The following is a 15,419-nucleotide window of genomic DNA, read 5'->3' as shown; positions in this document are numbered from 1 at the left end:
AGAGTTGGGAATATCTCTTTAAGAGATTGATTTCTAGACCAACTATCCTGCCAAAATTTTATCCTTATTTCATCTCCAACTACAAACTTGATAATCTTTCTAAATTCTCTTGCTAATTTATGTGGACCCTCCATATTGCACACAGTTATTATGTTGATCTCTCCCAGTTCCCAATTCAGATTGCTTGAACCATGTTTTGCCAAAATAGTTCTTCACCACAAATTGTTAAGTTGAAATTTTTAATTCCCCCCCTGCCTTCCTCGAGTTGCAAACCTTACTCCACTTGACCAGGTGGAAATTGAAATCATCCTTCCACCTCCACCCTTTTCACAAGAAATCTCTCATTTTCTTTTCAATCATCTTGACTGTATTTATCGGGGTTGGGAATAAGAATAATAAATATGTAGTTAGAGAAGATAGAATACTTTTGACTAGGGTTAAATTTCTTCCTTGTGGCAAGTATCTTGTTTTCCAGGAGATTAATTTCCTTTTAATTATCTCCATCACCACCTCCCAAATCTTCTTTGAAATGCATCTCTGTCCAACATCTTGTATGGACCTATAGCTCTTGTTCATATCCATGGTCTAGGAAACCAACCCATCACATCACAACAAGAAAAGGTCTACTTGAGAATGGTGTAGGCCTGATGGTTCAGCATTATTTACTCCCTAGCAAGAATATCCAGTAGATGGGTTAACCTTTTTTTAAGCCAATATATGAGTTAGCCTTGTGTTTTCCTCATGGTTTCCCTATCTTTATTTCCCATATGGATTCATATTTTTAACAATTAAATTAATTTTTAACCTACAAAAATGGAAAACAATCAACACACATTACAATAAAACCCCCTCCTAGGTCTTCATTTTTTTCAATAAAATCTATCATTACTCTCTAATATTTTTTTGATCAATATTATTACCCTCTAATAAAATCATTCTTAACCCCACTCCATCAATAGTATTACTTTGTAAGTTGTAGCATCTCCCCTCTCTTATTAAATCCCTTTTTTTCCTCTTAAGTCCCCTTTTTGACTCTCTTAATAAAGGAAGGGTATAAAATATATGGTTTTTGGGTCAGGTTAAGGGTGAACCCAACCTTAAATATAGAACCTAACCTGAATAAAAAAATTATGTTAAAACCCAAATTTGCCAAATAATGTGTGGAATCGAGACAATTAAACTTATCAGTGCACTTGATTGTATGATTGCCACAATGTTGTAACTGGCAAATAGAACTAATGATGGTGTTTAAACCTCACAATTGGCAAGCCCTGGTAGGGGAGCTCCTGATGAGTAACTGATCTTGGCCCTAGTATTTGGATTGAAATTGACTTAACACCTCTTTTTTCCTCTCTCTAGCTTTAGTTTGAAATTAACTTAACACTTCTTTGGTGGCACTTGATATCATAGGGAGTGGGTATGAGAGACTGACATTTTGCACCCAAAACCAGAAGAGGAGAAAAAGGTTTTAAGAACCTTCATTAGAGAACCCAATAAAGGACAGATTTCAATAAGCACCCAACCAAAAAGCACAGAATGACCCAATAAAAGACACAAGTGGACTTGGATTGGTTCGAGAGGATCGAATAGACTTTTTGGTTTTTTCAAACCATGATTTTCAATTTTATTTATTTATTTATTTTTTTGAGAAATTGGATGATCCATCAAATAGAACTTATGAAAATCATCTGGATTTTATAATGGGGGGACTTGAACTTGTAACAATTGAAGCATAATACCACATCTTACTTTCAATTTATCTGATGTCTATATTGACTTAATATGTATATTCTTGCATTGCAAAATTGCAATTTACATGCCACAAAAATGAGGACCATGTATGCAAACAAATGGAACCATTCAGCCACAATCTGCATAGGTGTTAAAATAAATAGTATTTTATATTTCCAAGTTTAAGGTCACTAGTCATTGGGCCAACCTAGTAGTTGATCAAATAGCCTTTCTGGGTTTATAAATGCTCTAGGTCTGACAACATTGGACACATGATACACAATGGAACAAGCTCCGACCAACCAATTTCAATCCATGACAAGCCAAAAAAATCATCCCAGCAAAACTTACTTTGTAGCATTTGCTAAGATGAAAGGAAATACATCTCCACTACATAAAAGCCACTTTGGCTTGGTTTTTGACTGAGTGGTCACTCTTCCTCTCCATTTTGATGTTTTTATGTTAAGAAACCATTCCTTTAATATATATAGAGAGAGGGAGAATAAATAGATGATACACAGAGGCTAGCTTAAGATTGAATCTCTTTTGGAATGAGATATGTTGTTGCTTAAAGCTTATGCGTTGGAAAAAGTCTACGTTCGTTCTTGTTTTCCTAAAAAAGATTATGTTAAATGGGATGAGAGAGAAATGGATGCATATAGAAATTTTGGATACACAAATGTTATCTTAATTTCTTCCCCCTATTGGCCTGCTTGACCAAATTGCCCCCTCTCTAGCTTGACCTAACTTTCAGAGAATGAGAGATCCTAATGTCAACAATCAAAGAGATTTATAACCTAAATATATGGAATTGAAAATGACCTACGAGAGAGTTCTCGAAGATGGTGTTCCTCTACAAAGTAGAACCTCAACAAGCTTCAACTCGAACCCTTGCAAAATCACTTTGAGAGATTTATTCTTTTGGTTAAAGTTGAACTCGTTGATGGTGTTCTGGTTTAAGTCAAAGAGGAAGAGTGATGGAGGGAGAATTGGAATTGGTGTGTGATTCTCAATGGAGGGAAAAGTATAAAATACGGCAGCTTGGTGGTGGAAAAGGGAAGTTTCTAATTTGTCTAGTTAGCAACAAGTAATTGTTTTTTAAGCAAATTGTCAACAAGTAAATTGATAAGGAAAAAATAGCAATGGTTATTTTAATTAGCAACTAAAATAATTTAGGCTTCTTGCCTTAAATTGTGAATAGATACATAATATTATATTTTTTATTTTATTTTGGGTGTTGAATCAACAACTTGGGCTGAAACAATCGATAATTGATAGGTCAACCTATTATACTTTTAATTTTTATATTAAAAATCAAGATTTGAGGATAAAAAAGCGATGCTATAAAAACTCATGTTTTTCGACCCACCGTTGATCTGGCCAATTAAATCATCACCCAATTAAGATTCTAGGTTCGGTTTGCATGAAACCCATCATTTGGTAAAAAACCATCTAGACTTACACAATTGAACTGTTGACTTGTTCAACCTAGTCAACAGATCATAGTTGCACATTCAATGTATATGCAAACTTATGGAGGCCATAACTTTTGTGTTTGGATGTTCGATTAAGATGATTCTTTTTAAGTAACATTTTGATATTTGTGTCTTAGGTTCCTTCTCCACTCTTTTCACCAAAGAAACCCCTTTTTTGGCCTCACATCACAATTTTTAGCATTTTTATAAAAAAAATTAAAAAAAAAATTAAATATACATATATTACATCTAAAAAATAATTATAGATGGATAGATATTAGGGTTACGTTTCAATGGGCATTCTGGTGACCCCCAACTTTCTTGAACAGAAGAGGAAAGGATTTGAGACTGTTCATTTTTATCAACATGTGGATGGTTGATAAAGAAAATTAGATGACACTTAAAGGGCATTTGTGTCTTTTCAAATGTCATTTAACGACTAGTTAACAACAGGTACTGGATTGATACATTTTGAAAGTTCGGGTACTGAATTGTTGCGATTTAAAGTTTGGGGACCAAAGTGGCACTAGGCCCAAAGTACAAGGTACTAATCGGGAATTTTCACATTTTTTTAAGGATTTTATCTCTAAACGCTTTGACACCAAAACTTCACATTTATAGACTAGACCATGGTTCAAAGTATTGATACAATTGATATGTATGAACATGCATATCAGTCATTTTGATACTATAAAACACTATTCATTTAATTTTTTTTCTCTGATATTTTCACCGGCGGGGTCTTAACACTTAATAAGTCAATCTTCTATGAAAGCCTTAAAAAGGTATTTCGTTTAACCACCAATACGATATGATACACCCGATACAGGGGGTGTATGTGTTAAAATTTTAACCTTTGGACTGGACTGGTGGCAGCCACCACTTTTTCTTCTTCATTTTCTTTTTCTTTAAATTTAACTTTTTAGCCAAATCCTAGTGTGTAAAAACAGTGTCCTTTTCACACAGCTCCCATGAAATGAGAGACTGAGGATGTGTTAAAAAAATGTCCATGTTCCACAAGGGAGATTGTGGTTTGTGGATGAGAATAAGCTGATACAAACAACTGTGTTTTAAGTATATAAATTAGATGTTTATATTTTAATTATCTACATAAAATTAAATCTATCTTTTAAAGTAGAGTTTTTTTTTTTTTTGAACTAGTGTTGTAGAAGTTTCTTTCATACCATTCTATTCATGATAAACTGATTCTTGTGAAAACTTTGCAAATAAAATTAAGTGGGTTCATTTCAATTATACCAAATCTTGTGCAAAGTATATTTCATTTTATCTCTCTTTCGTTTACTCTCAACTGATCCCATGAACCCAACATGATATAGAGGTATGTAGCATTTCCATCCAGACCGACTCCTGCCCTGTCATAAAAATAAGTAATAAATAAATTTAAATTCTAGGAGTAGCCAGTAGGTCATAATAATTTATAGGGTCATTTACTAGAACATCCCATATAATTTTATAGATTTTCTTAAACCTATTTATAATTTTTGTTTTACTAAAACATCTCTTATAGTTTACAATTAATTTATTTAATCAACCTTTGATTAGATGAAAGTAGAAAATAGCAGTTTTAACCCTAACATCAATTTAGATAAACTTATTCGAAAGAAATTAAGAACAAAAATGCCTTTTTTGCCTTAGTAAAACATAGACAACAATCAAGAAAATAGGTTTTTAGCAACTAAGTAAAAAAATTGTCGTTGTAAAACATTAATAACGTTAAAAATAGTTTATCGTCGTTATTACTGCACGAGACACAATTATTTAACCACCAACTTGAAGAGCCGTCATTATAGGTTAATTAGTTACGCCATTAATTTTGTAAAATTAAATTAAATATCTAAAAATAAATTAAATATCTAAAATTAAATTAATAAAAAAACTACATAAAATTAAATCTATGTGCCATGCTGGGTTTTTATCGCGCTAAAACTCCACCTTGCTCTACTATTGACATAGAATTTCATTTTCACCATGTTTCAGTTGAAGGAGAGCATTAATTGTTATAAGGTCCCTATTGGAGTTCTCTTCAAACTCCCATTGGCGTATCCATCAAATAATAGGGGTGAACAAGAAAAACTGAAAAATCGAACAGATCAAGTCGGTAGTTGTAATTTACTCTAGATTTTTTTTTCCCTGTGTGAATGAAGAAAGGGATTAAATGGCAAGATTTACATGGTGTTTCGAAGCGTTGGCGTTTTTTGGGATTGATTTTCAAGAAAAAATGTCCATACTTCTAAGACCTGTTTTTCACAAAAAAACGCTTCTGCCACGTAGGCAGTGAGCAACTGTATACTATTTGGTAAGGTGATTTTCATCACCGTTTTTCATGTATGTGCTGACAGGTAAGCACCACATAGGATACATATCAGTCCACCGTTGGGGGAAACGATTCACTAATGCATGAAACACCAAATTTGGCGTTTCATGCATCGATGGGGTCCCGATTTTCAAGACATATCCGATTTTTTAATAATCGGCTGAACCAAACAATGAGATACATGGGCGTTTGTTGAAATGCCTATGTGGACCTAACGTGGCACCGCTTTTTTGAAAAATAGCCGTAGTTCCAAACATCCCCTTAAAAAACCACAAATTTGGGCCATTGCACTGTTCTCTGGATTTACACAGCCCATTTTTGGAGTCCGGTTAGTGGAATTTGTAATTCCATTTCCCCGATAATTCAAACACAAGCTTGAATGGAAGCACGATTCATAAAATTTGGTCTGAGATGAAGGAATATATAACACCAATCAAGCAAGTAATCTTGTCCATCTAAATCAATATTTTCAAAACCGGATCGGACTGGATGGTTGGATCCGAAAAATCAGAAATCAGTCTGACTGGCTCCGTTTTACCCCAAAACTGTTATTTGGCCAAAAACCATTGATTTGGTCAATGAACCATTAACCTGGGCAGTCAAACCATTGAACCGTTTGACCTGAGAACAGTTTTTAACCATTTTTTGAATTTTTTTTAAATTTTTTTGTCAAAACAGCCCGTCCTATAATCAAACCCTTTGACCCAAACCCATAACGATTCCCTGTCTGATCTGATTTTAAAAACCTTCATATAAACAACTAAATGCATAGATCATTGGTCTTCTCTGTTTATGGGTTTGGTAGACTGTCTCCCTAAACGGTGGTAGTATTTTATCACCCAATTTTTTGACCCACTAATGAATTAAGATTCGCCAATGGTTTCACCAAAAGTTTTGACCCAGTGAATTTTAAACAAGGCTTTGTCCTACTTCTTCAATCAATGGTATAAATATATTGATTTGGAGTATTTCTACATATATTTCATATAGTTAGTTTACCCTGGATTCATATATAATTAGCTAGTTTATTTTGAAATGTTCTACAACTCCCTGCAGACTCTGATGTGACGACATAAATATATTGAACGCTAGCTATTCTATTTCTTGGCTCTTGACACTTTCCAAAGAATTATCTGATATAAAATGGAACAGGGAATTATTTGTCTATTTGCAACTCTCAAGATATTTTTGAATGTCAACTTTCAACAACCATAAAAAAAGTAAGCAACTCTCTAATTCTTATCAGGATAAACATCTGATTTGTCAACTTTCAACAACAATAATAAAAGGGCAGCACCTGCAACTTTCCAACTCTAGCTGAATATATGAATCATATTCTAAGCCCACTTGCTCACTAGCTTGTATCTCTACCATGGTGCTGGTTGTAGGGTTTATACGTTAGGTCTAATCCAACATTGTCTATATTGTGTTGCCCTTTTCAGCTTCTAAATGCCCTTTCAGGGTTCTCTCTACATGTGTATCAAATTTGTCGGTGGCAGTGGTTTGGGTCAAATGGGCATACCATATTAGAAGAGGGAAACCTAAATCCTATTGACCAATATTGTCTATATTGTATAGTTCTTATAGCCCATATCGGGTGCATTTTGTTTAATGGAAATTAAAATCCTATTGACCAAGATATTTATGTTCTTTTTTTCAGATTTATGTAGGGTTTATAGAAAATTTATTTTCTTTGATTATACCCATTTCCGAGGTAGGTAAGTAACAATCTCATTTAAGGAATAAGTTGTCAATACTTAGATAGGACAAAATTATCCCTTTTAATAATGGATTTTTATGATTAAAATGGTCATTATCATATTTACATGGGAAGTAAAAGGACATGAATAAATGCACTTGCCTGAGTAAGTATTTCCCAAGAAATACTTAAAAGAAAACGGAAGCTTAATTTAGTATGTATTTGGTTTCATGGCCATTTATGGATAGACCATTTATTTGTACATTTCCACTTTAAACGTTTTTTTTTTTTTTTTACTTTAAACATTTCTTGTTTTTGTTGTTTAGTTCTTCACTTTAAACGTTTTTTACTATCCACCTCAGATTAATACCCATTCAAGTGTGCCACATCAACATTTGGTTTCAAGAAACGCTGGGGTGTTGGGGGAAACAAGAATTTGACATTTTCCCAAATGCCCCATGCACAAAAATCAAAGCGTTTCAGTTTTCTATTATTTATTTGATAAGTAGTAAAACTGAATAGTTGTTTCATTTTGCTTCATATGCAATAAACACCAACGCCTATATGCAATAAACACCAATGCTTATATGACGACGCTGATATGGCAGCATTTTTCAATAAACGAACCAAACACAATCTTATTCCTGTTTAACACAGAAACTTGAGCATGAGAGCGGAGCCATCCAATTCATCAACTACACAGAGAGGTTATATACTGCTCATCAGATGCATGCACCTGATTCTCTTTATAAAAGATGAGAAGGAGATGGATAAGGAAATACATAGTGGACAAAAAACTAATCCAGCTGGGTCAACCTGGTGGTCAGGACAAACTAGTCGGTCTCATATTTTTTGCTACATCCAATACCGTCCCTGGTTCCAAGTTCTGCCTCTATTTTCCTGGTTAATCGGTATTCAACCAGCTCACCAATAGTAGTGTTTGCGTATGGTGGTCCAAATTCCACTTGCCCTCTGCTTTACTGTTTGTTTGTTTTCTTTTATGATCTTGTGAATAGTAATACCACAGGAAATTGAAAAATACTATATAAACCAATCTAGTCACCGACCCACAAATTATCAGAATTGATTGAAGAGAGAAAACAAACAGAAAAGTTCTCCCCCATAACATAACAAACTTCAATATTAGAAAACTGATTAATTGCTTTTTTAATACATATCTCTACAAAGGACACCATCAGATTTTACTTTCAAGTATCAAAACTATGTCCTTTTCATCCACACCCACCACACTATTTGCATCACTCTATTCCAATTCATACCTCACCGATTAGGGTTTTTGACTCAGTTTGGGGTAAGCCAGGAGTGGAGTCAACTCGAGAATGATGGAGTTGATTCAGGGGCTCATCTTAGAATTTAAAAGTTTTAAATTATTCTTATATGACATGCAAAATAATGAAATAATCTATTTTTTTTTTTAGCACTAATCAATATAATATCTCAAGCTCATGCAAATATTAAAATAGTTGAGTTATTATTGTATTATGAATTACCCAAAAAAGGCGAATAATATAAGATAATACATTATGTGTATCCGGGGATTATTGAGGAAAACGCCCCTTATATCACCCAACCCATCACCTCTAGAAGTCATCTGTTGGTGGGGCGGCATGAGACCTACCCATATTGATCAAGAAAAAAAAGATCATCAGAGAAGAGACGACATCTAACCACTCTATATATATATTTCTGAATTTAATGATAGAAGGGGAAGAGTTAGACAGCATTTGAGAAGGAAAAATAACGAGAGAAATTAAAAAAAAGAAGAAACAAATAACTGTACACTAACAAATAGCAAGCTAGTACGTACAACTGAGCAAGCTCAGATAAGATCTTTGGAGTTTCTCATACTAATTAATTCAGGCCAAGGACTGATCACAGCGTGATAAAAACAGCTGCTTACTGTTAAATTCAGATACTTGATCTACCATTACACAAAAAATCAACTGTTGGGCACACCTCAAATTGGCTCGGTACTCGCTCAAATCTATCAGACAAGAAGTAGCTTTCAAACCCTCTTGAATCTCTCAAGACGTCGACCTCTGCAGTGAAAATTGCCGAGACGGGCCTGTGATCTGACAACTTACATTCTCCTCTACTGTACTGGCTTTGCTTCAACCCCTTGCCAAACCAAAGAATCCGATCGCACCTATATACAAGCACCTTCTCCACATGAATCCTGAATACTAATTGATAAATTAATTGAATTAGTCGATTGATCATGGAGATTTGGTGCTGCTACTTACCATGCAGGAGCTCGTCTCTTTTCTCCCCTTTTACCTTGAAGACACCCATAATATACGTCCGAATTTGGGCAGTATTTGTACGTGGGTCCGAATTCAATTACTCCTTCATTCCACCCTTCGAATACGTGACCCTCCGTGAGCTCAGTCCTTAGCTTTACGTTCACGAGAAATGATTTCAGAATGCTGATCATTTACAGAGAATGTTGATTTCTTATAAATTTATGAAGTTCATAACTGTGATCATTTAGAAGAGAATTTAGCACCTGATCGTTTTCTAATAAGACGTCCCATTCTCCTTTCTCGACTAACAATCGTGTGGTGGCCTCTGGTAAAGAAATTCTATAGTTCAAGTCTCCAAGCAAAATTACCCGGCTGCATGGGACCAGACATAATTAGTGGAAATACTTCAAGCCAGTTTCCCTAAATTTATAATTTGCAGTAGTTAGCTTGAAGACAACTTTAAATTACTTCATGATATAGAAAATTTTAAAAAATAAAATTAAAATGAGGTAGTTGAATCGCTAATTAACAAGATGATTTAATTTACCCAGAACGTGTTTCAGGTGGTTTAATTTGGTTTAGCTATGAATTCAGTTTACTAATCTATTCCAAGTGATGATAAAATAATCTGGTATTAGCCCGCAAGAGAGAAAAATGGGTAGCATAATCACATGAGAGAGAGAGAGAGAGAGAGAGAGAAAGAGAGAGAGAGAATTTTAATTTCAAACAGTGAAGGATTGCGCTTTATACTTTTATGTGATTTTTGTAGCAAGAATTTGTTTCTATAGATTGAATTTACATACTCGTGATCTAGAATTGTTCGTGGCAAATCAAGTGACGGACCGCGAGGAAAGCTTGTTCTAGATAATATTTCTGCAACATTTGAGTTTCTGTTCCTCTCATCTCCTTCTTTCCCTCCAGAAGCTAAATGACTACAAACAAAGCAGAAGCTTGTTTCACGCAAGTAAAATCTGACGGACACCGAGCCCTGCATACCAATATTTGGCAAATATGAGAAGCTAAAGTTTTGGAGAGAGAGAGAGAGAGAGAGTAACAAAGGTTCTTCCTCTAAGTGAAATACCTTATTTCCAAGGCAACCCATGATACCACAACCTACGCATGAGACGCTTGGATGCCGGATATATCTGTGGAGGTCGCTTCTAACCCAGACTGAGATCAATATTCCGACCATCTTCTTACTTATGATGCATCGGAAGGTTCGTGGAACACTGCTTTCTTTCAAATTTCCATCCTTCACAGGATAAACTTTTTGTAACTCTCCGACTTTAGTCTCTTGGTATATATCAGATGGAGTTATTTTCTTGTTCAGAGCTGCTCTAATTAAAGAGTTCCATTTCATAGAAATCCTACTGTTTTCAGAGCCCAGAACATTTCCAGCGTTGAGAGTCACGATCTCCTGGAACCTGAATATATGAAATGTAAACGCATATATTTTCTATCAGAGTCGATAGAAAATTAAACCAACATAATTATTGTTTTGTTTTGTATCATACCCAAGAACATAAATGTCACAAGGGTTGTTCTGTACGTTCAGCAAATCCTCCATGTTCAGATCCTCCATTGGTGCAATGGCTCCCACATTCCATGTGCTAACAAACACTCTATCAAAGAAATCATCAGAAATTAAACAAAACCCAAGTTAGAATACACCAGATAATATCATATGGACCAATTCAAGAATCATCAGATAAAAGTCTAGAGCTTACTCGTACTTGAATGAACACTTCCGATCACTGAATTGTGCCTTGGGGGAGGAAGAAACATGATGTGATGAGCATGGAATTTCCAGCAAGGTCTCGGTGTTGTCAGGAAAATCTGCCACAAAATTGTTGCTACCCGATCTCTTTCGTAGGATCTTATTTGCTACTAATCTAGGCCACATGACCTTACAACCACATAAGATTGAATTAGTATAATCACTACAAGCTAGGAATTAGTCAGAAAGAGATCTGAACTTAGTACTTGTGGAAATGAGAGAGAGAGATGCTCACCTCCCGCCTTCCCTGCATGGTGTTTGTGTCAATCTGCTCTTGGGGTTGTCTCGAAGAAAGAAGAGCTGGATATAGAAGTCCACAAACAGATAAACTAAGAAGAAAGACATCATGCGTGGAGAGAGATGAGGCTTAGGTGAAGGGCCCACAACTCCTCCCTCAGCCGAAGTAATATTTACAGTTGGGCAAGTTGTAACGGGAGAGGCTTTGGAGTGATATTAATGATGATGCAAGTGGGGGTTAACTGATTGGAATAATTTTCATTTGTTTATATATGGAGAGAAACAAGAAGAGATAATTGAAAACATGGGTCTCTCTACGGCCTCGGTTGTTTGTTTGTTTTGTGGAGGTTTTTGTCTGAAGATTTTATTTATAATGAAGCAGGTGGGTGGGTCCATAGAAGCAAATGCTCCTCATCAGAAAGAAGACAAAGGTGCCCAAGCAACTTGTTGGGGCTTGTGGCCTTGAGGTCAAAACACTCGTTTGGTGTGTCTGAAGAAGAACCACGACGGCTATGTGGGCTGTCTCTCACTATTAGAGGACACCATTTGAGAGGGCACGGGAGGCTGGGAGAAGGTCAAGAGATTAGTGGCCAAAGATTGATGACTGAAATATTTATGGCTATAAAATTAAGCACATTTTATCAAACACCTTTTGGGTATTTTTCGGCTCAAAACAAGAAAGAAGTTAGTGACTTAAACTATAGTTTTTTGGTGATTCTACACTCTCTGATGGATGAATCTCCAAGGGTGATGACCTACGGAGTGGCATGGGACAAACTGATTGATATAGTTAATTAGCCATTGTTGTTACATATCGGATAGCCCAACTGGGGTCTCAGGGCCATGGTACGCATGGGCATCTCTTGACCCTTGAATAGGCCTAAGCTTTTCAACAAAAAGAAAAAAAGGATAGGCCTAAGCTTATTATATATTTTCTTTTATTTCTTTTCTTTGTTCTCTAGCCTAAGTTTAACTAAAAATTTAAGGCCCAGCTTTTGACAGATGAACTGAATTTATTGGGTGTATCTCTATTAGAAATTGGCACATGTGGAGAAAATACTGTATGAAAGGGTTCGCATACTGTAGACTAATAGAAGAAAAGGAAATAATATCCTATGGGAAAAGGACAAAACAGAAAGGACAGGAAGCAGATCTGGGTTCATACAGGCTAGTGGGAGGCATGTCTAATCCATTTGCATGAGAGACAAATGATTAAAATTAATGAAACCACTTCGATGAAAATGCCTTTATTCAATATTAATTGCTTTTAGTTATATCAGAAATATTCTTTTTTTGGTAGGCCATCAAATATGTTCAATAAAAAATTGCAGATTTAATTTACAACACTTGCTATATTTTAACAGGCAATTAATTACTGGTTTTAAGATTGAAATGCACATGTGACATTTAATTTCTATGAATAATAAAAGTATAACACAATGAAAAAGAATTAACTCAAATGATATTTTTAGATAATTAGGGCAGTAGACTTTCATAAATTTAAAAGCAACAGTAGTTTTCGATCAGCTATGTTCAAATTCTTCTTATCACATAAGCAAAGTTGGTTTTCTTCATAAAAGACCTTAGTAAGTAAGGATCATGCTCATGCTTTAAATGATGATTTACATTTTAATTTGAAAGTTTTGCCAAGTTTTTGTTGTTCTATTAGGCGTGTAAGTCAGGCAGATTGGGCCGGGTTATGGTCAATCTCAGCCCAACTCTAAAATCTGGGCTTAAGGCCCGAGTCTGAGGTGAAGTCCAATTTTTCTAACTCAAGCCCAGCCCACATTGTAATTTGATGTATTCAGGTTGGGTTTGGGCCCAGCCTGGGCTAGGATTGGTCAATAAATCTACTTTAAAATTATACATATATGTATTTATGCAAATATATATATATATATATATATATATATATATATATATATATATATATATATATGTGTGTGTGTGTGTGTGTGTGTGTGCGCGTGTGTGCCTATGCAAAAATTAACATATATATATGATGCTGCGCAATCCGGGCACTCCTAGCTCCTGACTGGCGACGGACGGTACCTGAGAAGAAGACGGTGAAGGATTCCCGGGGGACTTGCCCGGTGGGAATACTCCAATGCTTAAGTTAGAACACTAGAGAAAGCAGTAAAGAGTGCAGGTCGCGCTAGATCATTGAGTGTTCGAGATTAGCTCGAGATAAAGGTCAGATATGTTCAAGATACCTTTCCCCTTCGACCATGGGGCTCTTAAATATGAGCGTTCTTGTCAAATCAGGTGTAACCGCCATTGGACCTCTATCGCAGCCGTTATCTGCCAAGGCTGCGCAGGTAATCGTTGCAGAGTACTACCCAATCGGATGAGCGACACGTCTCGGAAGGACAAACACACCACCATCTGTCAAGAGACGTGGGTGCAATCTGTCGGGCTGGTAGGGACTGCGTTGTCAGTTAGGAGACGTGGTGCAGTCTGACGGGTACGGTCTTGTTAGGTAGAAGTTTCCTGAAAACATCGCATCGCTTAGTAGCGAGCTGCCTTGTAGCGAGCTATCCTGTTGCGAGATACCTTGTAGTGAGCTCCTAGGGGTACTTTGAGATGATTCCTTTTGAGGTTGCCTTAGGGGTAGTTTCTCTGCCTGAGTATCGGAGCGAGTTGGTTATCGTAGCTCACGAGCTGGGATAGATTTGTCTTAGAGTATTCCCTTTCAGTACGTCGAGGGTCCTTGAGCTCGCGCTGTAGCGAACTCACCCTGTGGCGAGCTGTGATGTAGCGAGCTGCCCTGCGGGCTCGTTAATTAGTCGCGATCAGGCCGTTGTGCTGAGCTGTTACTTGTGCTGAGTCATGTCCACGTGTCACCGTCTCAAAGGATCGGGTCAAATCACCCTCCATCAATATACATATGTATATAGTTGGGACAGATTCATATCAGATTCGGACTACCTAAGGGCTAAGCCCGGGCCTACTCCAAAAAATAGAAAAACCCGATTTTATGGGCCTAAGCCCAGCCCATGTAAAATTTTGGACTAGGTCGGTTCAGGCTCGGGTTGGGCTGCCCAAGTTGCACCTCTATGTTCTATAGTGAGCTATAAAAAGTAACATTTGTAATTGCTAATAAGATTTTATTTGTTTTCATTTGGTAGTTATATTTTAGTTATCCTACTGCATCAATATCCATTTGGTAGTTATAATATTAGTTATATTAGTTCATGATTAATGCTTTCTAATCTGTCAACTAATAATTATTTTGCACTGGACGCGTGAACCTGCGAATGAGAAAATGACACGTCGATCAGGCCAACATTAACATATGTTTGAGCGTTAATGTGGTCTGGTCGGCTCAATTGGACGGTTCATGCGGATACGAACTGGTCTGGGACAAAAGGGCCTCATTTCTTCCATTTTGTTTCCCTGAGAGCTCCTTCCGCCGAACCCTACCCATACACCAAACCCTTCCTCCACCAGCGGCGATAGAGCTCCGACGATTCATTAACGACGACAAAAAGACCTCCGGCGGCGACATATTCTTCTTCTCATCTTCTCTTCTTCTTCTACTCTCCATTCTTCTTCTTCGACAAGTAACTATGGTGGTAGGGTCAGCGATCATTCTTCTTCTCTTCTTCTCGTTGGAGTTTGACCACTATGTTTACGAGATGCACTTGCACCGGCAGAAGGTGCCATGGAAGCTACTCAAGAGGGAGACACCAGAGGTTCGAAAGAGAGTGTTTGTTTGCCCATAACCCAGCTGCTTGCACCATGATCCTTGCCACACACTTGGCGATCTCGTCAGCATAAAGAAGCACAACAATCACAAGCAAGTGGCTGGGTGTGGTTGTGCGAAGAAAAAGAATAAGACCTCTTCTCTGTGTTGCTTAAAAGAACAAGAAGAGGAGGTTGTGCCTGAATGGTAAGGTCT

General features: G+C 36.5%; 1 protein-coding gene across 2 annotated transcripts; it reads right to left on the bottom strand.

Annotated features, from left to right (window-relative positions):
* Nucleotides 1-8,925: 8,925 nt before the first annotated feature.
* LOC104607251 (type IV inositol polyphosphate 5-phosphatase 9) lies at nt 8,926-11,679 on the bottom strand. Of its 2 annotated transcripts, none has more exons than XM_010272838.3 (8): nt 11,517-11,679; nt 11,232-11,410; nt 11,019-11,126; nt 10,586-10,928; nt 10,308-10,492; nt 9,768-9,876; nt 9,505-9,656; nt 8,926-9,407 (listed from the first exon to the last, which is right to left on the bottom strand). In XM_010272838.3, exons 1-8 carry the CDS (start codon nt 11,532-11,534, stop codon nt 9,170-9,172), a joined length of 1,332 nt encoding a protein of 443 aa, XP_010271140.1. In that variant the 5' UTR covers nt 11,535-11,679; the 3' UTR covers nt 8,926-9,169. The 2 variants fall into 2 exon arrangements, with proteins under 2 accessions (XP_010271140.1, XP_010271141.1); XM_010272839.3 differs by having other exon boundaries at nt 11,238-11,410.
* Nucleotides 11,680-15,419: the final 3,740 nt, after the last annotated feature.

Source organism: Nelumbo nucifera, chromosome 4, assembly GCF_055504915.1.
Source record: "Nelumbo nucifera cultivar China Antique chromosome 4, China Antique-T2T, whole genome shotgun sequence".
In the NCBI taxonomy this organism is placed as follows: domain Eukaryota; kingdom Viridiplantae; phylum Streptophyta; class Magnoliopsida; order Proteales; family Nelumbonaceae; genus Nelumbo; species Nelumbo nucifera.
The sequence above is the reverse complement of the archived record's forward strand: the minus strand, read 5'-3'. Positions and strand labels throughout refer to the sequence as shown.